General features: G+C 41.0%; 1 protein-coding gene across 6 annotated transcripts in view; it reads right to left on the reverse strand.

The window, feature by feature from the left end:
* Nucleotides 1-13,689, reverse strand: part of STXBP5 (syntaxin binding protein 5) — a 104,949-nt gene extending 91,260 nt beyond the window's left edge. For 4 of the 6 annotated variants that reach the window (XM_069852149.1, XM_069852147.1, XM_069852148.1 and 1 more), the window contains exons 1-2: nt 13,460-13,688; nt 11,659-11,756 (exon numbers count right to left, since the gene is read on the reverse strand). In XM_069852149.1, the coding sequence (XP_069708250.1) occupies nt 11,659-11,756; nt 13,460-13,615 (254 nt within the window). In that variant the 5' untranslated portion in view covers nt 13,616-13,688. Of the gene's footprint in view, nt 1-11,658; nt 11,757-13,459 lie in introns of all 6 variants that reach the window. The other 2 variants (XM_069852145.1, XM_069852144.1) reach the window with 1 other exon arrangement.
* Between the last annotated feature and the right edge of the window lie 9,728 nt (nt 13,690-23,417).

The raw sequence follows: 23,417 nt of genomic DNA on the forward strand, positions 1-23,417 counted from the left end.
TGTATGAACTAAACATTTAAGCAGTACTTTTGGTATTGAAGCAGTGTCTTCCAAGTTTCCACAACCTGACTAGGAATTGATTTCCACCCCCTCCACCCACCCCGGTCAATCTTGAAAATAGAGGAAGACTATACTTGTAATGGAGAACCCAACTTTGAGTTATAAAAGCCCGTAGGCAGGCAACAACCAAGCATTTCCCTCCTCCTGGTTTTAGAAACTACCATTTTTTTAAAATGGTTTCACCAAGGCAACAGCTAAATTCTGTACGTATACTGCCCAGGCCAGGATGCACTAGACAAATACGATAAAGTCACTTTTGAGCACTTAAGGGAGAAGACCTTAACAAAACGTTAACAAAATAACAAGGATCTTTACATCTTCTGTCTACTGAAATGAAATGCAAGCATCTCCCCTTTGCCAGAAGATCTGGTGACAGTGATCACCTAGTGCTTACGCTGCCAAGGCAGATGACCTTACCTTCAAGTGCAGAAGTAGCAACAGCCTCATTTTTTGATACTTGAAAACAAATCAAGACAGTTTTTAGTGACTATCATTTACTTACATTTAAGCCACACATGATCACATTTCTGGCCCCTTTGGAACTGTCATTTCTGTTACTAAAACAGAACTAGATTAAATCAAGTCTGCTGCAAATACAATTCCATTCTGCTGCAAAGTAGGGGACCAAACAGATACTGATTGATCACTTAGCTCTCCAATTATAGCTTTGACCCACCTGTGATGTCTACGTAACTTGCAGATCTGTACTTCAGTTTTCATTTCTGCAGAGCTGTATTTGCAAACTGCTGTAAACATGGGGACATCATTAATAAGGCTGTGTACTTTAAAGAGGTAGATTACCCAATCTCTTTTTCCAGGTTAGTAACTCGCCAGGTTACGTTTTCCACCTAATAAAAGAATGAGGAGATATTCAGCAGCCAGCAACTAAGCCTCACACAGCTGCTTGCTCACTCCTCCTCCAGCTAGACAGGGAGAGAATCAGAAAAGTGCTAAAACCCATGGGCTGAGATAAAGACAGTTTAGTAGGTAAAGCAAAAGCCATGCACAGAAGCAAAACAAACCAAGGAATTCATTCACTATTTCCCACTGTCAGGCAGGTGTTCCGCCATCTCCAGAAATGCAGGGCTCCACTATACATTAGAGTTGCTTGCAAAGAAAAATGTCATCACTCCAAACATCCTCCTCAACTTCCTCCTCCTTCCCCCAGCTTTATATGCTAAGCATGACAACATACAGCGTGGAATATCAGCTATCCAAGCTGTGTCCCCTCTCGGCTTCTTGTGCCTCCTGCAGCCTATTGACTAGTGGGGCAGCGTGAGAAGAAGGAAAAGCCTTGACTCTGTGCAAGCACAGCTCAGCAATGACCAAAATATCTCTGTACTATCAATCCTGCTTCCAGCACAAATACAAATCATAGCCCCATACCATCTGCTATGAGGAAAATTAACTCTATCCCAGCCCAAACCAGCACAGCCAGCAAGTAATCTCACTATTTTTAGTCACTTAAACACAAGTTTGGTTTGGTTTGTGACTTATCTGATGTTTAATGGTGCTGTGAAGCTAATCTTACCACACCAGTTTAGTGCACAAATTTGGAACATGTATAAAAGGGAACGCTAGGCAAGTTACTGCTCAGCAGCCCGTTCTGCATATTAATAAGCATCACTAACGCTTAGTAACTGTACTTCTAATATCAACATTAGAAAGTTCAGTCAAGAATGTTTTTCAACTGTGAAGATGAACATCTGCTCTGTTTAACAAGGTAGTAAGACTGAATAGAGCATATGCTAAAAAAAATACAGGCATGCTAATTCTATCAATTTAACATTAAGTGATCACAAAATAATTAGCATTCTATTAGTTTTCCTTAATAAGCAAGTAGAAAGATGTGAATTGCTTTTGTCCATCTGCTGCTGCTGCTGCCTACATGTTGGTGTTACGAAGTAGGAAAGAGACAAGACCTTTAATAGAATAGATTGTCAAAACCATCAGATACCACCTAGATTATCTTTGTAGATGGCTACTCTTGAAGTGTTAAATGTATCATTTTAATGTGAACCAAAGATCTAATAACGTTCATGGAACACATACAGATTACAAGCCTGGCAGCAGATTCAAGAAGCTATGCAATGCAACCCCCTGCTTGAAACGCTGTGAATCAAAATAATAGTAGCTCACTAAGCAGAAGTACAAAGGCCCTACTTCCTTTGGATCTGCATCCTTTCTTTAGTTCCCTGATTTCAAGTTAAAACAGCTCCTGTGATGACTTTTCACAACAATACAGGAGCAGAAGGAGACAACTAGTTCTTGGAGAATCCATAGGAGACGCTTCATAAAAGGGTGAGTTTGGTCTACAGCTTTCTAGGTGGAGAACTTAAACGCCCCTCTCCACCAGTATTGCTCTTAGGAACATTGTCTAGTTTGAGTGGGATAGGCTAAGACTTATTCTGGACATGGAAGCAGTGGTCACTGCAGTTATATTATCTCAATTTTAGAAAGAAACGCAGCTTCAAGTTGCCCAGACAGAAATCAGGTTTTCTTACTAACTTTAAGGCACTGATGAAACAGAAATCTCACAACATCCAGTAAAAAGAATAAATGAAATAGCCTTTAGTTATTTCTATCAAGCTATAAACTTCTGTCTCTAGAACAGAGATTGAATAGCTGTTTTTGCAAACTGCACCTTAAGAATCACAAGATCAGCACCATTATTACAAAAGAAAAAAATCAGTTTCACATGTTTTAATTAGCTCAATCAACATAACCTAGCATTTCTCAAACCATTTAATCTTGTACTGTGTTTTCTATACTAGCAGACACATATCAAGTTTCACCTTGACACTTAAAATTCAAAGCAAATGAAAAAACCAGTAAGTACAGAACCACTGATACAGAGTAGAACTGTGGACAAATTACTAGGGAAGACCTATTCACGCACTTCAGTGAATACAAACACTGTATTAAAATCAATCTTCACCAACTGTCAATTGACATAGCTGCCTCGATACAAGCACTATCAATAACTAGAACTATTTTTATTTTTTTTTAAGAGAGACTTCGTGATTCAAAATAGATTGTCTCTCTGCAGGAAGAGATTAAGTTAGAACAACCAGTACATAGACCAAGGCTGTCATTAGTTTGTACAGATCTTGGATGTAAAAGCAGCCTTGGAACCTCTTACCAATAAGAGATTTTAACCATAAAACAAAATGGTTCTCATTTGAGGCAGAGTGCCTTAAACTGAGCATTAACCTGTCAGATCAGGTTAAATGATAGTCAAAGGAAAAAATAATTTCACGAAACATTGTAAAAATCAAGATGAATCAGGATTTAGAATGAGTCTCCAGAGGCTGCAGAATTGCTACATTTTAGATTTTAGAAATCTATTAAGTAAGGAACTATCCCACACTATCACAGTCCTCACTAGTGAAACATTTCAGTTCTAGCTATTAATAATTTTAACCTGTGCCTAATTATTTTAATCTGTGCCCAAGTTTGGTGATACAAATATTACTGCCAGGGATTTAAATTATGTAATTACATCTTCACCCCTATTTGCATGGAAAGGCAAAGATAGTAACTTTGTGCTCTCTTTGATAAACACATAAGCTGCATTACTACGAAGTGCCTGTGATAGAAGCGTTGACATGAAAAAGCTCACCCAAGTTACCACCAGTTGAATAGTAAGAGGCTGTGCTTGATTGGCATTCAAGTACCAGTTACGATATAATTTAAACTTATGGTTCAGCAAAGTAAGGTAACTTCAAAAGCTGCTGAAATACAGCATACTGCCAGTGGGTAAGCAATACACTCTCATATGCTGTTGTGGTTCAGAAGCACCACAAACTTCTTCAGGCCAGCAAACAAATAAATACACTTCCTGACACAGAATTAGACCTCTGGAGAAGTCTTCCCTTCCTAACCAGATGTACTTTGCAGGATTAAGAATCAGTTTAATGATACATTCCAGGATGGGCCACATCAAGAGCAGCAAGAGGAAAAGACATATGAGATTAAAGATAAAGACCTACTGCAGTATTAACTCTCTCAAAACTGCAAAGTACACTATTTTTTTCAAAATGTGAAACCATTACCAGTTAGCTAAGGTTAAGGGCAAAGTGAACCATATCCCAGATCCATGTCCTCCAGTTTTGTTTAACTTCATATAGACTGTAATAATTTACAAGTTTTATTCTGTGTTTTTTTTTTTCACTGAGTTTCTACATAGATAACCCTAAAAAACCAGATGTGCTATGGGAAACCTGATGAACAATGCTGGCTTTTACTGTTCCATTACACTGAGAAAACAAAAAACAATTCTAGTAAAGCAAAGGGAAACAAAAAAATAACTGAAGGCACTTCTAGACACCTTAAGTGAAATGTGCAAGAACACTTATCCTTATTTTTACAAAGGTTTCACAAAGCAGAGACTGGGACACTTCGAAGCCTAACGCAGTTACAAAATTTCTGCCAAACAAGAAGTTTTATTAGGAAGGATATGCAATCTTGATTTGTTCTTGCAAGCTTTATCGCATCTCAAATTGTGACTTTCTTCTACTTTTCCAGACACGACTTAACTGAAACTGCTCATTTCTTCTCCTGCAGCAATAAAGCTACTTCAGTTCTAAATGCCCTTCCACAGTGACTGAGAAAGAAAATTCAGTAAAATGTCACATTAAGACTCTGGTGAATTAAGCTCCGCACCAGAAGTTTGAAAGCCTAACTAAGCTAGGTCCCAGCTGTTTAATTCTATATTTTACTCTAACATCATCATTGGATCACACAATCCATACCACCTCAGTGTTTCACAAGCAGCTAAAAGGTACAAGGAGACGGCCTATGCTAGAGACACAGTGACAGCCACAGCATTGCAAAATTTGTATGCTTCCCCAAGACATTTCCTTCCTCAAGCTCACTATGACCCAGCAAGTTTGAAGTTGCAAGGTTATATCCATAAGGTTCCTATTCAGTCAGTAGTAAACCTACAGGGCAAAAGAAAAAAATCATTCTAAAGTTCATTTTTCTGAATTACAGTGCAATATTTAATACAGTCATACTTTGGGTATTTTTGAACAAAAGCAATTATTATCAAAGCCGTTTAGCAGAATTACAGTATATGCAATAATAATGCAAATCAAAGAACTGTTGTGACATAGACTTGTCCACAACCACAGTTTCTTTGAGGTGCACCTGCTTCAGTGTGGCTTTCCCCACAGTCACAGAAGTAAACCTGCTCCAACATGGCCTCATCCGTGGCTGCAATCCTTTCAGGGGTCCGTACCTGCTCTGTCGTGGGCTTATCTGTGGCCACATGCTTTGAGGTGCTCTGACATGACCTCATGCACTTCAAGGTATCCCTTCTCCACTGTGGACTTTGGGTGACAATCTCTTCAGAGCTACACCTGCTGTAGCACAGACAGCCATAACCACAGATGCTTCAAGATACACATCCTCTGGTGTGGACTTATCCACAGATACAAGTGCTTTGGGTGTCCTGCTCCCATAGGGACTCATTCACAGGTCACAGTCCCTTCACCTCAAGTTCACACTGGAGTTCCAGCCTGTCCTGTGCAGCAGCACAGACACAGCACTGATGTCCTGGCAATCTGCCAGCCCAGGTGCATCACCATTGTTGTCATCGAAGTGTTCCCAGGCACAGCAGAGTAAGACGATAAGCAGTACAGCAAACAGCAAAAGCAAAAAGCAGCTGCTAATGAGCACCAGTCTCTAATACACAGTGAGGCAAGCAAATCCTATGCAAGTACAGAAGCCTGCTGATTAACAGCTAAACAGCAATAACAGCTATAAATTCCACCTAGCACATTCCAGTCAAATCTGTCGTTATCTCAAACCCTTCAAGACCCACACTGGGTGCCAAAAATTACTCTAATGTTTTAAACCCAGCTGGCAACTAAGCCCCACACACCCACCCACTCATTCTCTCCAGTGTGATTGAGTAGAGAATGAGAACAGTAACAGTGAGAGAACTCATGGGGTGAGATAAAGACAGTTTAATAGGTAACACAAAAGTCACACATGCAAGCAAAGCAAAACAAGGAATTCTTTCACTACTTCCAACTGCCAGATAGGTTTTCAGTCATTTCCAGCAAAGCGGAGCTCCATCATATTACTTGCAAGGACAAATGCTATCACTCCAAACACACACCCTTTTCTCCTCCTTCCCTCAGTTTTTAAATGCTGAGCATGACATCACATGGTACGGAATATAACTTTGGTCAGTTGGGGTCAGCTGTGCCCCCTCCCAACTTCTTGTGCACACCCAGCCTACTCACTGGCAGTGCAGAGTGAGAAGCAGAAAAGGCCTTGGCACCGTGTAAACACTGCTCAGTAGTAACCAAAATATCCCTGTGTTATCAACACCATTTCCATCAGGATCCCAAAACACGCCCATAAACACTACTATGAAGAAAATTAACTCTATCCCAGCCAAAACCAGCACACCAAGTCTCCCAACAAGTGCAACCGTGGATTCAAAAAGTACACTATCCTATATGTTATGAAGAATATGCAGTCATTGTTTAAGGATTAGAAGTCTCATCACAGCATTTTGGCCATATTTCATTTCAGAATATCCAAAGGTGGTTTTCTTCATCTAGGGGATGGGGATTTATCATTGAAAAAAAAAGATAAAGGAGATCTAATGATACCTGTGTGAACTAAGTGCTGGAAGATATGATCAGAAGAAAATTACAAATGTAATAAGATTAATGTATGTTTTAAACAAAGTAGCTTTCTTGTTTAAACTACTCTTTATGAATTGGGTGGCAAGGTATCCAATAAGCATTCTCTTATTAACAAATAATCACAGAGTCCCTCTCTGGCATGACACTGTGGCAATAATTTTAGTAGCTTTACACTTTTTCCAAAACAGGAAGATTTATTCAAAATCCAGAAGAACATTGGCAAAGGTTGAGACCATTCTCTTTCACGTACAAATGCCAAAAAAACCTGACAGTCCATAAAACAGTAGTTCAGTTTGGTATATTCACCAAACACACAATCACAGAATAATTGAGTTTGTAAAGCACCTCCCAAGTTTACCTCGTCCAGTCTCCCACTTCAAGCTGTGCCAACTTTACGGTTAGATGCTCGGTTTGAAAAAAACAAAATCTTTGCTGTGCATACTGTAAACAACTCCAGACACTGCCCTACTGCCCTTTCTCCAAAAAAAAAAAAAACAAACAAAAAACCCAAAAAACCCCAAAAAAATCAGACTGCCAGACTGCACAGTCTGAATGATGCAAAGGAAAATTATTTAATGCATATAATCACATCACAAGTTTGAAACAGAGTTTGGTTAGCGTTTCAGAGAATTCACAAAATGGCTTGAATTTTTCTCTATTCATAGCAAAACTATTCAGATACTACAACATAAATTTTCCATCAGAAAATGCGTGGAACCACACATCCAGGCTTTGAGCTACTTTGATCAAAGAATAACACTTGTGAGTTTTTCTCACAAAGGCCAGAGAATAGAAGTCACAGAAAGCAAGTTTCCTACACCTCAAATACATGAAAAATTCAGCCATTTGCTTACATAAATGTTATCTTGTACTGCTGAAAATAAGGAGGGGCGGGGGGGTGAAGATGAACAGATGCTGACATTCAGCATGATTAGGATCTTCAGATATTTAATGACAGAATGACGAACAACCTAATTTTTCTCCTTCCTGTGAACCAGAACACAGGGGGGAAAAAGCCCAAACTTTAAAGAACCTATTCTAGTTGGGAATAAAGAGTTCTAGGCACAATTTGGTTGCTGTGAAAGGCACAATACTTATTCTATTCCACAGGTATACCCTTTATTCTCAGGAACTTCTAGTAGAAATGGTCTTTCTTTTCAGAATCCCTCTGTTGAGAGAGAAACTGAGCTTCAAGCTCCAAATGAGTATTTTTAAGGCATGAAGCAGCAATAAAGATATTGCATTCATGTTGGCAGACAATCAAAGTATGTCTCATTTCACATACTGTCCTAGTTTTGCTATTGAGAAATTAAAGCACAGAAAACTGAAGAAACCTGTATAAGATGGAGCAGTTAAACAGCAGAGAGCAGAATTCCTTCAATTTTTCTGCATTACCTTGAAAGCTTATTCTACCTTGTATAAAAGTAAATGAAAGAAGTTCAGCCAACTATTAAGTGCACAGCCCTGCAAAATTAGTAATTTAAAATCCTCAAAAAATAACATCCTAAAGACAGACAAACCCTGAAACAGTCCACTTCCCCTTTTTCAAACCTCTTTGCAGTTTAAATGCTACCCAGTGCAGATCCCTTTTGACTTCTAGAGGAGCTTCTAAGCAGCAGAGTGAAAACAGAGAGCACAGAAACAAGGCTATTACCGATGACACAATGCTGCCAGTATGTCAGAAGGTGAAGTCTACCCAGTTACACCACTCAGGTAAATAAAACATTGAGTACATATACTCAATAACTCATTAGAAGGTTTTGGTATCTGCTGGGAAAACAAAGCATAGCCAATTATGCACAAAATTTCACAAAGACTATGGACTACATGTCCTGCTGTAATGGCTCAGGTATGCACAGGTAAGCAGCAAAGCACAGATGAACTTTTAACTGTCTAGGTATCTAACACATTTGGGACAGGAGAACAAAAGGTGAAAGCCATCCTGGTAACAGTCAAATCCCTTTAAGTGTGGAGAAACTTAAAGACACTGGCTTGCAGTTACAAACGAGGCCACAGGCAGCTTACGCTGACCATTGCAGTTTGAAATCAATAGCAGGCACAGCTACTCCTTGTGAAGAACACATACTACAGCTTCCAGCACTGTGCAGTAGGGTGAGCCTGAAGCAGAATTGCCATAAGGAAGAGCCAGACCAGCAGCCAAGGCTCAAGCAGCTAGAACAAGTATCCTCAGATCAGCACCACAAACCCAGAGGAACAACTGGATCAGTGGGAGCAGATGAGTCTAAACGTATGCAAGAAATAAATTTAAGATTTAGTCATTCAGCACTGTGATTTTCCCCTGCAATACAGGAAACATCCAAATGGCTTAACTATTTGTCATAGACCCTAATGTCTAGGGAGAGGGTCACGTCAACTGGTTCTTCTCAAGCCAGGAGTAGCGAGTTGAGCATCTGACCTCTCTCCAAGGTTTGTATCTACCAAGCTATACACTTCGTAACTTTTTCTCCTACACAGTAAAGGAACCAGGTCATTGTCCATAGCAGAAAACAGAAAAAGGAGAACAAAATATTTCTCTGATTAAGGATAATACTTGAGCAATATCAATCTGCTTTAGAAACACTTGCTTTTAAATCTCCTAACTAAATCAAGTTAGAAATATATCTAAGTAACTCTGGAAATAGAACCAAGTTTTTTTAAAAATAAAGGAATAAAAGGAACACAAACTGCTGAAGTTAAGCTAGTGAATAACCTCAAACTGTAACTTTTGTGATTCTTAAGGTTTGTTTTACACTAAAAGCAGTCTCCGAAATTTTTTTCATGGAGTTCTCTTCCTCTTAAAATTGTAAGATCCAGTACCAGCTGCTGCTTATGTGCACAAAATGGCAAAGTCCTGCCCCTGGCATACTAAGTCAGTAACTCCACAATGATCTCCACCAATTTTAACCCATCAAACCTAGTTTCAAGGACAAAGAATATTAATAGAGTAGTAATTCTACTTCAAATCCAGTTAGTGAAACATGCCACCTATAGTTTAGGTATTTCCATTTTCATAAACACTTTCGGATTCACAGAATTCAATACAGTGTTGCTGTTAATACAATACTGTCAATACAGTGTTGTTGTCTTTGTTTATCTCTAATTGATAAATACACAATGCCAGTGAACTCCCAGTATATTTGTAATCATAGACCTTGATTCTCCAGAAATAGCTTTAGCTCTATTTTGACATGTCACTGTACCAATACTAGAGACAGCATTTAGTATTTGTGTATTAGAATTTTCTTTGCTCCTCCACAAGTAATTACAAAGTCTTCATAAAGAAAAATGAGATAGTGTGGTTAAGAACATTCCTGCTCATGTTAATCTGTTCTAATCAATACTGGTTCTGAAGTTAAAATATCAGAACTGTAGACCGCTCAGTTATAGAGAGTATGTTCTGTAAAGGGGTTAGCTGATCAATCAAGACTGTAAAATTAATTTCTTCACATTTTAATGAAATCTAAAGCAGGTTAGCTCATTTCACAATTCTTCAGATCACTTACTTGCATTAGGAAGGAAGAAAATGCTTGAGAAGATACACCTGTATTTCAAGATGCAAGGAAAACACTAATACCCAGCCCCTATCTGCTGGTAGGCAATGAAAGAAGCATTATCATTCCTTTACTTCTATTCTCTCAACTTGAATGCAGAAGAAAATTAATGACTTTTCTCCCATTTTTAGGATTTACTTCTCACTGAATAACTCCTTACTGACTATCAGACTTTCTAGTCCTCATCTCATTTCAATTAAATACTTCTGCAGCTCTATAGAGTAAATGGCTTTCACTTTAATGAATCCTTGCACATCATGTACTGTTCATAAAAACTTTAGAAGGTAAAGCATCCTGCAGGTCAACAAGCACTTTTCAGTTGTGTTTTTAATCTTTGAGCAATAAAATGAAATAAGCACTTCTTGCAAAATTCACACCTTTCCCAAGAGTGCTTTTCAAATCTGTTTCACTAGGCAGAAAGCAAGAGGCTGGTTTTACACTGGCAATGTGTCTGCATCTATCCCTCCTGCCTGAGCTCCTCCATCCCAGAGCAAGTAAATATGGGAGACAAAACTTCTGCAGAATTATTGCATTAGAAGGCCAACCTACCAACTGAGGTTGATGGCTTTTAACCAGTTCTTTCAAGACTCAAGATCCCTTTCAAGGTACAAAGAAGCATATTCATCTTCATCAAGTTAGGGGAGCACCAGCATTTCAGCCTCTGCATGAAACTCCCACCCTTCCCTTGGGAAATACATTTTCTGTCAAATGTTACTGCTTCCTCCCACAGCAACTGTTTCTTCCCTCACCATCTTGCAATACTTCTCTTAATTATTTAGAAAGCAACTCACACTTTGAGAACTCACAGGTGTAGTCATGGATAAGTGACAGTAAATAGGTATTATCAAGTTGTCATTACTCAAACTGCAACATCACATTGCCCAAGATTACAGGTGAGTAAGCTCTAAACAGCTGGATTTTGAGCTCTCCCTTTTCCTTCAATCCAAATCCTTACATTTAGGTCTCTATTTTCTCTTCTATTCTACCAATATGAGAGTAACTAACAGCACTGTCCACACTCTGTTCTTCATTTAAACCAACCGAATCATCTTTTTAAAACCAAAATGTATGGTCTCTTTAGATTTGTAGTCGGCTGCTGTAAACTGCCAGCACACTAGTAACTGTCTACAAAATGTATATAACAACTTGAGATAATGGAGACTGAGCTGCTGCCATACTTAGCATCATTAACACAATTTCAGCTGATACAAAGAACAACCAGAAGAGCCAGGCTTCCCACCAACAGAATACAGAGGCTTTCCCCACCCCCTCCTGCATACCTGGATGTGGTTGCCACCAGACTTTTGAATGGTTCCAGCAGCTGAATCAAAACATTACTTGCGTGGGGTGTGCTAAATCCGCTTCAGAATATAAAAGGATACAGCCTTAGTGCTCCAGTCTGAGTCCCGATGGCCAGTATTTTCTGAACAGGATCAAAGGCCAAGGCTGAAGGTTGATAGGGGAAACCATGACGTACAGTCTAACAAGTCAGTAATGATGGGTCAGGCAGCAGACCAAAACCAAACAGAATCAATATCACACATTAAGAACAGTATTCAGCGTTAACCACAATAGAGAAAGTAACTACAAGGCATTTTAACAGACTGAGAAATTCAGCTATCTTACATGAATCAATTATAAAATTTTTTTTAGTTATAATTATTCATTTGTGATCATCAAGTGAAAATCACACATACTGAAACTTACTTCAAATCTTGCATTTCTTCTATACAAAGACTATCAAAGTAGCATTTTCTTAATCTACCTCATTCTCTGAGTAATCTTATTTTCGTGTCTAGCAAAGGCACTAAACTATTAAAATCTGAGCTGTTCCTAGGAAGTTGGTCAACAAAGCCAGCCTTGTCACTATAACTATTACAAATTACTAGATCTGCTTTTCTGAGAATCACTTCTATTTCAGTTCAACAGGCCCCCACATGACAGTGCAACCTCTCAGCCCGTTAAGAAAAAAGGAGACAACACCAAAAAACACCTCATAAATGAAGCAGAAGTACCTCAACCATGGGCTTCTTACCAATACGAAGCTACTGGCACATTTGGCTTTTTAGTTAGCCAAGACTAATTTGGTAATTGACCAAGCATTAACATCTAAGGCTGCAATTAATCAGAATCAAGCACATAATAAAAGTGTCATCTAGTCTTATTTCCGTTATAAACACACAAAACACAAGCCATACAAATGCCTAGCTTTTCCATTTCAAAACCTTTAGTTCAAAGCAGAGTTATTTTAGGACCTCATAAGCACAAAACAAACTTCTGGTCTACTCCTTTTTCTTCACTGAAGCTGCAGGCAGACCCCGCATCTCTCAATATTTCACGGCAAAAAACGTGACTGGGAACAGCTCTGCTTTTTTTTTCCACGTCCTTCATGAACAAGTTGCGGAAGTGGCAGAAACACCTGCAATACTAGATAAAACAAGGAGGAGAATCCACAAACAACCTCATCCATATCAAGCTAGGCCACGGGTGCGCCGTGAAGATAAAAATGGGTATTGACATTCAAATCAGTTTTTATCCCTCTTGGTACAGCTGGTGGATTAATTCCCTGCACCATTTTCTGAAGCGTGCAGGCATGAACTGCAGTTACGGTTCACGCACAAGCAAATAACAGGAACTTTTCCTCCGTCTCTGGAGAAGATTCGCAACAGCAGCATCAGCAACTCGGCACCACACTGCAGCGAAACCACCACAAAACGTCTACAGCCTTTTTTTTTTTTTTTTTCCCCCCTCCACCTCCAGGCGCAAAGGAGCAGAATAAATGCACTTCCAAATAACGCAGCGCGACGGATCCCCGTCCTTCGGGCCCATCAGTAGAGGCTTCTACTCAAACGCCGCGATAACCAGATCCGCGCTAGAGCTAGAGCTGGGCATCCTCCTTCCCCCATCCAGCCCACTCTTCCTGCGAAGCCTCCGGCCGCACGGGCAAAGCACCCAACAGCCTAGAAGGCGACCAGCCCCGAAACTCTCCAGGAAAGAGGACTACGGAAATCCAACGAGACCCGCGCAGCTACACCCACCGCTTCCTTCCCTTCTCCCCCAGGCTCCCCAAAATAATAAATCCAAGCAAGCGGACGGGAGCGGGCTCGGCAAAGCCCGCAGAGCCCGCGGCGGCGGCACCTCCCCCCCCTTCTCTATGGGCTCGGGGCCGCAGCGCTCGTTCACCTTGCAGAGCTGGAAGTGCTCGGACTGGAGCGTCTCCTGGATTTCGCTCTCCCGGTTCCCCGCCTGCTGCTGCTGCGCGGCGGACGACGCCGCCGAGGCGACGGCCGAGACCGCCGTCAGGCCGTCCAGCACCTTCCTGATGTTAAATTTCCTCATGGTCCTCGGCGGCGGCGGCGCTTCCCCGGCCCGACCGAGGAGCCCCCGCCGGGGGGGGGCGGCGCAGGGGCGAGCGGGGGCAGCGCGGCCGCCTCTCCTCGTCCCTCGGGGGCGGGAGAGACGGGGGGGTGTCAGTCCGGCAGCATCGGGGCCCGCGGGCTCGGAGATGGGAGAGCGGAGCCAAAGGCGAAGAGGAGCCGCTCAGCCCGGCGGCGCCTCGGCCGCCGGTCCCGGACCCCGCTCCCTGCCCACCGGGGAGCGCGGCTCGCCCCTCCCGCCGCCGGGGGCGGGCGGGCTGCTCCTCCTCCTCCTCTCTCTCCGCGGAGCCTCCGCGTCTCCCCCTTCCCCGTTCCACCCTCACATCGTGGCAGCCGCGGCCGCCGCCGGCGTCGGTCTGTGCGTGCGTGCGAGCGTGTGTGTGTGCGTGAGCGTGTGAGTGTGTGTGTGTGTATGTGCGAGCGCCCGCCCCGCCGCCGCAGTCTCTCCCCCCTTCGCGGCTCCGCTCAACCACCCTCCGCCTCCCCGGAGCTGCGTGTGCCGCCAGCCAGTCACCAGCGGGGCTTCTCCCAGCTACCGCCGCCGCCCGCCCTCACGACCATCCCCCTCCTCCCCCCACCCCCCCCCGCCGCCTCCGCCTGGCAACGCGGCAGCGCAGCGCCCCGGGGCGGAGCGGCGGCCGGAGCGGCGCCCAGCCTGGCACGGCGGGCGAGGCGGCCGCGCCTGCGCGCTCCCAGCGCCGCACCCGGATGTGGCGCCGAGCGAGGGCCGGGGCCGCGGGTCCCGAACCGGAGCGTGGGGAGAGCGGGGCTCGGGGCCGCCCCGGGCGGAGTCCCTGAGGCGAAAGGACGCGGGTGACAACCCCCAGCGCCTCGCCCGAGCCGCGGCGGCGCTGCTGCGGGGCCATGGCCGGCCCCGGGGCTGGGGAGGTGCCTCCCTTCATTGCTAGGACGGCAAAGTTAATTTATTTAAAGATGCAGCTGGCGCAGAGTAAAGGGTTTCTTCTTGCTATAAGGGCTGTGGTGTAGGTGACCTCAGGTTGCACTGCGCGCGTTCTGCTTTTATTTTTCTTTTCTTAGGAGATTGGAAGTTTTTGTTATCTCTTTGGTGGTCAGTTATTACTCAGTCAATGTTATAGAGAGCCATAGAATCATGGAATGATTGGACCATATATGTTATATATTACTCAGTCAATGTTCTATAGAACCGCAGAATCATAGAATGGTTGGAAGGGACCTTAAAGCTCATCCGGTTCCACCCCCTTGCCACGGGCAGGGACACCTCCCACCAGCCCAGGCTGCCCAAGGCCCCATCCAACCTGGCCTTGGACACCTCCAGGGATGGGGCAGCCACAGCTTCCCTGGGCAACCTTTGCCCATGCCTCACCACCCTCATATATTGCTCAGTTACGTTGCTGAAGGTAATTATTATTTGTCTCTAAACTTTCTTTTCAAGTAAAATGAACGGGGAGATCAGTCGTGGCTTTTGCAGGGAATACTAGAGGTGTGATTCAAGAGACTGGCTTGCATCTCCTAGCTTCAATGTGAATGCCTTAGCAGCAAAAGGCTCCTCACACATAGAAATGGTCCTTTTAGGTGGTGTTTTCATCCTGATTGCCTGCATGCTTTATTAGCACGGTAAATGCAATAGTGCAGAGAGGGATTGGCATAATTGAATGCAGCAAAACAGTTATGATGCAGTTATCATGCATCATGACCTCAAAAGTAAAAATCCCACAAACTTTCCTTAGACCTGTAACCCCGTGTCAATTCTCATGTTACCAGCAGGTATGATGAAAGAAAGTATTTGAAACAAACCAAGACAGAATTTGAAACAAACCAAGACCTATTCTTACAAAGTAACTGAGTTACAAACTTACAGAGCTGTTCCCCTTTGTTACCACAAGTGCTGGGCACTTCCTTAAATCATCTTGGTAAAATGTGAAAGAATGCTTCCAGAGATGGCAAAAGTCCTAGAAATAAGTAAGCTTAAGTAAGGTTCAGTAAATATCTGATGTAAATAAACAGCTTATTTTTAGAGAAAAATACATGTTTTCATTATGTCTTTAATTACCCGTTTCATATTTCAGCTAACAGTTTATAAGTTGCAGAAATAATTCTTTTCCATTTATTAGTGTGCTTTATGTGACATATCAAGCTGATAAGAAAACCTGTAGAATTTGGCCATGTTTGACTGAATGGTAAACACAAACTCTTAAAGCTAAAGACGTGTACATGTATACCTTTAAAAATGTAAGTTATAGTCCATTGGAGTCCTGTTGTCAGGCCAGGCCCTGCAAACACTCCTAGTTGTAACTTTCATAGCACAGCTAGGGTCATTATTTATAGTAATATTAATGATAGAAAAAACCTCTAGCAACAACATAAAAAAATCAAAACTGAATGAAGAATTAAAGGACTTTCAAAACTCTTTTTGTGTACTATAGTGAGTTTCCTTTTCTTAACCTTCTACGTACTTGCCACATGAATCCATTCTTTAACTGGACTGCATTTTTAGAGGAGAGATTGTTTACATTAGCACCTAACACAAGGAGAACCTCATTCATTAGTGTAACATTGTACCAATGCTTGCCAGCATTAAGGGGTTTTCTTGAACTTCAACTCTTCTGTAAAAAACTTTATTCTGTCACATCCTGTAAAAAATTAGTGGCAGGCTTCCCTCTCACTGGCGTGTCAGTGTGAAAAGCAGTAGACCTTTTATTTTTGTAGTTCAGTGAACATCCCTGTTATCTCTTAGGATTTAGCTGCCACATTTCAAGGGTTCTTTGGGGCCTCCAGCTCTTGCCCAATAACCACATCCTGTTTACAAATGAGACCAATTCAGCTTAACCTCCTTACTTCGTGTTACCCAGTCAGATCTTCCGGCCTCTGATGTCTGAAATTTTGCTGATGTTTTATAACCCAGTCCAAATCCCAAGTATCTTGCACAGCTGGGGAGGAGGCAAATCAGACCCAACTAATTTGCAACATCTTTATACTCAACTGTGACAGAGCCCAGTTGTGACAGAACCACTGTTAAATGTTCAGAAGTCACTTAGCCCCTAGCAGAGCTCCTTCATTGGCCACCAAATGAATCCTCATGGCTTTGGTCTTCTTTGCCTGTCTTTTCTTACAGATTCTGTTGTTTAGTCCTCATAGAAAAGGAGAGAGAAGATCACCCGCTCGTTTTTTGATCAGTTTATACGGATACCGCATTAGCAAACACTATTTCTGATAGGCATTTGATGCGACGGAGCATGTAGTGTTGGCCTACATACCACTGTGATCCCACAGACTATTAGTTGGTGCAGGTCAGAGTTGGGTCTTTTGCCTCAAGGTAATCACAATAACTTTAAAATAGCTGCAGAGTGCAGCCATCACTCTGCTTACAGGCTTTCCTTTTTTCTTTTTTATTTTTTCTTTTTTCATTTTTTTTTTTTGTTTTGTGGATACTGTACAACCACTGTCAGCCTGAAGAAGAAAGAGAATGGTGGTAGCCCCACATAAGCCAGAATGCGTAAAAGCCCATCGAGTTACTATGTATGCTAAAACTTGATGGAATAATCCCAGAACAGTGGGTAGAGAGTGAGTGACAGGTCTGCTCAAGGTGTTTGTCATTGATCTGTATGTAAGCCCCAAAAGTGTTACTGGTTGCATCCAGAGAAAGCACTGTACTCCAGCTGATTTGTACACCATCATAATTATTGCACTACTCAGCATGGACGTGAAAAGGACCATCAAAAGTGACCTCAAGATCTCTGCTTGGCCTCTAACTGCAATAAAGCTTTTGACAGTCAGTCAATCCAGGCTTTGAAGATTAACTAAGGTGCTTATCTTTTCCGAGGGCTTCTAAATGGTGCTTAGTCACTCACACTGCAAAGTCAGGATCGACTGAGCCCTAGCCAAACATTTTCTTGCCATAAATAGAAAGAAGCTGGGAAAAATTTCTGAACTAATCTTATTCAGGTTGTTCTACTCAAATGTATTGGACAGGGCAGTAACCACAACTCCAAATAAGTTTTGGAATCTTTCCTGGCTGCTGGGAAACTGCTCAAGCTTTCTAGACTCAGAGCTGTTGCCAAACAAACATCTGTGTATTATTTTTTTTTTCTCTAATAATCTGCTTTGATGACAAATCCTAAGGAGAACTTCCAGTTTCAGGTGAACTTTTTCATATTCCTGCATCTTAATTTAATAAGCTGTAAACAAGAAGGAATGAAGAACATCTGTCAATTAGCTGTTCAGCTCCTGGAAAAAAAAAAAACCCAAACCAAACCACGTGCTTGTACTTGCTATAACCTTAACTGGAGATGAACTGTCTACTGTTTTGTAAGTTCATCCATTTCAGAAGCATCCTGACTGACCATGCCTGTATTGATACAATGAATTACTGCATCTGGAAGCCTGTGTGGTCTTTGGCTGGCTCACAGATCATGGACACCTTTTATTGAAGACCTACAGAACAGCATGACTAACACCCTATGTATGGATGCCAATAAGCTATATGGATGTGCATGGCAAAGAAAGGGCGCATTCTAGTGCTGCAGGGACTGCACCAAGTTTCCTGCACAATCAGCTCAGGTCAGCAAGCGTGATGAAATGTTCATACATTGGTTCTTGAAGTATGAATTGGAAGGGCTCTGCAGCATTGATCTACGCAACTAGTATAGGTAATAATGCACAAGTGCCCATGTATCTGTTGTGTGTTGAGCTAGAGCATGGCAAAACAAAGAGTCATGGCTGTCTTAGGAAGAATTTGAGGTATTGTTACCAGTTGACCACTGTGAGTCTCAGGCTGCTGGGCCCTACCAGTATTGTGTGACAAGAGGTGAATAGTTATTTTGCACTAGCAACAAAGAGTACGTAAGGCAAAAGTAATGCGTGTCAGCAGCACTATGCGATAGAAACATGAGACTTGTGAAAGAAATTGTGGACTGTCCTTAGTAGCTCGCATGTCTATTTGCACTGTTGTCCTACCACTGTCATCTTGGACCAGAAAAAGGCCATGTAAGCTCTTAAACTATAAACACAATGTTTATCGCTTATTATCTATTGACTTATTTACGTATTAGTCTCATCTTCACTGATGATACATAGTCCCTTCAAAAAGTATTGTACTTAAGAAACCATCTGTCTTTCTTCATGAGACAAAGGCTCTTCACATAAAAAATAAACACACTGAAGGAATATGTAAGGATGATGTTAACACTGCAATTTTTGTTTTCAAATTTACTTTCATTATTTTCAGCTGTGTCTTCAGTACCTAAGGTTAAGTCATCCTGTCAAAATAGTCTGATTGATTTGGCTGTAGCCAATCCTTTCCTTTTACCAGTCTCTGAAGGAGTAATTTATTTTTCTACTTATCCAAATCTTCTTTGGCCAGTGCAGGCATTTAATTAATTTTGTTCTTATGTTGTACTAAAAATTCAGTCTTTTGTTGTTGCAGTCTGTTGATTTCTTCTGCTTTCTATACCACATTTTACTTGTGTCTGGGCCAGCCCTGTCTTAAGAACAGACATATTTCAACCCTAGCATCTACTTTACTCTCCTCTTTCATTCTTTTAGTTAAAACAGCTTCCTTGATTGTCCTGTGCCCTCTAAATTAATCTCTGTTGCCTCGATTAATATCTTGTTTAGATGCCACAGCAAATTTTTAAATAATGATACTAAAGAATTTCTAATTTTAACCTGATCTATACGATTGCTTCAATATGTAATTAACCTTACGTTTCCTTCAATGCAATCAATATTCCTTTACTCAACTGATAATATGACATACTTGTCAGCAGTATAAAACCTACATAATTACTTGCCTTGTATTGTATTGTTTCTGCAATTTGATCTGTTCTGATGGATACTTGAGACATATTAATGCATAATCATTTAAGCACAGAATAAATGAGGGGAGAAGGGATCTCTGGTAGTCATCTGGTCCAATGATCCACACATTCATAAACTGGATCCATCTTCACTGTCAGATCATGTTGTTCAAATTGTTGTCTAATTTTTGCATATCTCCAAAGGTGGAGATTGTGTAACCTCTGCTTTCTGCATTATTACAGAATAAAATTACAATTTCATGTTCTGTGTGCTGCCTTTCTATCTTTTCAGTTTTACTTTCATAGTAGGCCTAAGCAAGGATTAAAACCTCAGACATACGATGCTAGTACAGCCAGCATAGGTTTTAAACAAGCTAAGTCTTTCAACCATCTAGAAAAATATGGTCTAGTACTTTGTGGAGTAATGAATATTGTTTCATATCTGTTTATCATACACATTTTATGGTATTTGGTCAAGTATAATGCAAGTTCTTCTTACTACCGTATCATTTTAAGACCTGTGTAACAGGGTGAAGTAAATATGAAATACAATCTGTCTTCATTAAAAGGCAGCAAGATATTACCAGTGAAATCAACACTAGGTTTATAAAATAGCCAAATTAAGATGGAGTATGAGTGTCTGGCAAGTGAAAAGTATTTTCTTGGACTAAATTAATTAAAGCTAAAAGATAATGGGCAAAACTAATTTATCCATTCTTAAAACAGAATTATAGTGCTGCAATTTTAAAAACATCTTTCAAATGTAGTGATCTGTTTATAGACAGTATTTTGTACAAAGTTTAGCATTTCAGATAGGATTTGTCATCAATGAGTCATTTTAAGTGGCTGCCCACTATAAGTAGAAAAAAGTTCGCATATTTTATTACTGTCATTGTAATTACAATACATTAGTTGGAAGGGAATTCCTGTTCTACAGTAGTTTGACAATCTAGAGAAGTACTCATTTAGACTAAATAAACATCGGGCCTTTGTTAAAAATGACTACTATTGATATTTTTTCTTCTTATTCTAAATTAGAAGCAGTGAATTACATAAACTGTGAGGCAAAGCATGCAAGCAAGCAAACGGACAATCCTTTTAATGATGCTGAAGCTAGAAGATCCAAAATGCATCTATGCTTCATTTATTTTTAGGCTTTTTTTTTTTGTTTTAGTACATTTATTTTCATTCATGTTACTATATTTCTTTAAATGTAAACCCTTCTTGTAACAGGATTTCAGAAATAATAATACCAGATGCATATTTAAATTTTCTGATTAGCTCAGTTTTGCCAGAAAAATGCATATTTCAGGGCAATTAAAAGATTTCCCATAAACATAAAGAGTATTCTATATGGCTTTAACTTCATTCCAAGCATGGCAAACAATACTTCTTGCTGCCTCCCAACAAATGAGAGGTGACATGCAAGTTCTGTTGAGACTATCCAAAGAAAATGGTAGTGGCCTCCAGTTTAAGAAGAACGTAATTTGAAATTAACAAGGCAAATAGATGTTTCAGAGAAAGTAAATGGGTAACAAAGCACATGGGTAGAAGAAGCCTAGTGTACGCAGGATAGAACGTTTAAAGTCAATAAGCCCATCAATTCTCTTTTTTCCCATTCTTTACGTTTTTGGTTTTTGTTTTTTAGATTCTACCTCAAGACACTAGTGAGTGAGCTTCTTGAGGAGGCGTTATGTCCAAATGGTGACAATCTAAGACTTTTTAAAACCCTTGCGGAGACAATTGAACTTTGGCATGTAGTAACTGATTGAATTGAAGCCTAGAGGAAATTGTAAGAGTTAATTAGTTTAACTCAGCAAGCACTATAGTGCATGGCATTGCCCTGAGCAGAATTTAGATGTATTGCTGGGATTAGGTTCAACAACTTGATGTAATATCACGGTTCTGAGCTTTACTTCAGGCAAGGTGTGTAAGGAGTCATTAATATCTGCTGGTTTGGATCTGTCCATTAGTCACCATCCCTTCTGCAGTAGCAGCCCAGTTAGGGCTGGTTACAGCACCAATTGGGATCAGCCAACATTTATTAATGATACCTATGTTTTCTAGTGCATTATGGTGGATTACCATATAGATGCTCAGGCCAAAAATACTTTCTGAGAAACAGTGAGAGAAAGACTATTGGTGCAGAGGCCTACCTCTTTAGGCAAAACATACAGGATAATGGGGAAAAACTACATTATCTTCGTTTTAGCTACTGGAAACTGGGACACGCACACAAGTAAAGTTGTGCTGGTTTAGCTGTGCAAATATCTGGTATGATTTGTACTGCTTCATACAGCTACGACTAAATTAAAATCTGCAGTGGAAGCTGTTTAATTTGCATTAGATTTGCATTTTTCTGCTTACCCATAAAGCAAATAGTTTTCCTGTACCAATATTGAGGCATGCCCATAGGTATGGCCAAGACTGCAGGCATAGCCTGAGGGTACCTGCAGCTCTGAGGTCATCAGGGGTTGCCCGTGGGGGTTTGTTGGGACTGTCCCACATCCAGCCAGAAGCCACCGGGCACTGGGGCAGCCCCAGGCACCAGGAAACTCCCTGGGAACCAGCGAGGCTGGGCTTGGAGCTGGACCTGTGGGTTGCCTGTGGATGGATAGGGCTGCGGGGAGTTGGAGCCTTGGCCTGCTGTGGTGTCACTGGGGGGATGCTGATGGCCCCAGGGATGGCGTGGGGAGCCCTAGGGGCTGGGCAGGAACAGCCAGGGCTGGTGGGACCCCTGAGGCCCCGACATTTTCAGGCTGATATCTAAAGTAGCTGTTCATATCTGAAGGGTGGTTCTTAATTTATATTCCATGGAAATTCTTTTCTATGTCATGATATTTTTGCCTAAAAGTTCAGCAAAAGCAAAAATTTTTAAAGAGAAAAATGTGTCTTATAAATAATCTTTATATCAAATTTATGTGAGTTATTCCCTCACTCTATATTTAATGGGAACGTGAATTCATTGTCCTAGAAAGGTTTTTTAGGAAAAATTTTATTAAGTTGCTCCATTCACAAATATAAAATTGGGAAATCTGGCTACACTTACGCAAAGTAAGTCACGTTATTAAAGCTGTTTATTTTATTTCTCTTAATGTGAAAATGATTTTAAGAATCATATAGTGTGATACCATTTGCTTCCTGTTATAAAAGTCAATGGAAAGGTCTTTTCACCCTTATTCTTGTAATTCTCCAGCAATGGAGTGTGTTATTTTAGTGGGAGCTGATTTAAGAATAAATGAAACCTTGGCTTCTCTGATCACTGTCTGTTTCACTTGTTGCCAGTATTGAATTGACTGCATAGTTTTTGCTTCCTGTTTATTTCCAAAACTGCATAGAGACTTCACAAATGGCAGTGAAAGGAAATGGAACTTGTAATGAGTCATCACAAATAAGTGCCGACAAGGAGTTATCTATTATTTGCTGTTTATTTTGCATTGTAAACCTACCATGGATTTTGAGAACTATCTGTGTGCATCTTAAAGGATTGCTGCTTTTTATGCGGTGATTAAGATTTCCTAAACCCATTTTGCTCTCCTCGTTCCTTTGTCCCAAGTCTTACAAGAAAAAGTATGTAGTCCCTAGAACCAGCTTTTAGTACAGTTTGTACCCTTGAAATTGAGCAAATCCATTAGGAATTATCAATAGCTAGGCTAGGTAAGACATCAGGTCACTTACTTTCCACCACTTCCATGTTCTCAATTCCTAACTAGATATTCGGGAATTCTTCATATATGAGATGCTATATCCATGTCTGTAGACTCCTCCTGGCTACTCCATTCAGATTTGGAGGTACTCATTGTATTTCAGGAATCCCCTAGAGTTACCACATATTAGAAGCCACCACATACTTAAAAGAGTCGTGAGGTTGTTCTGCCTTTATTTAGGTGCTTTGAAATACCTTTGTCTATCTCACTGATCCTGCACTAACTACTAACTAACTAGATCAAAGAATTTAGGCCATTGAATAATATTTTCAAGGAATTA

Source organism: Phaenicophaeus curvirostris, chromosome 2 (genome assembly GCF_032191515.1).
Source record: "Phaenicophaeus curvirostris isolate KB17595 chromosome 2, BPBGC_Pcur_1.0, whole genome shotgun sequence".
NCBI lineage: Eukaryota > Metazoa > Chordata > Aves > Cuculiformes > Cuculidae > Phaenicophaeus > Phaenicophaeus curvirostris.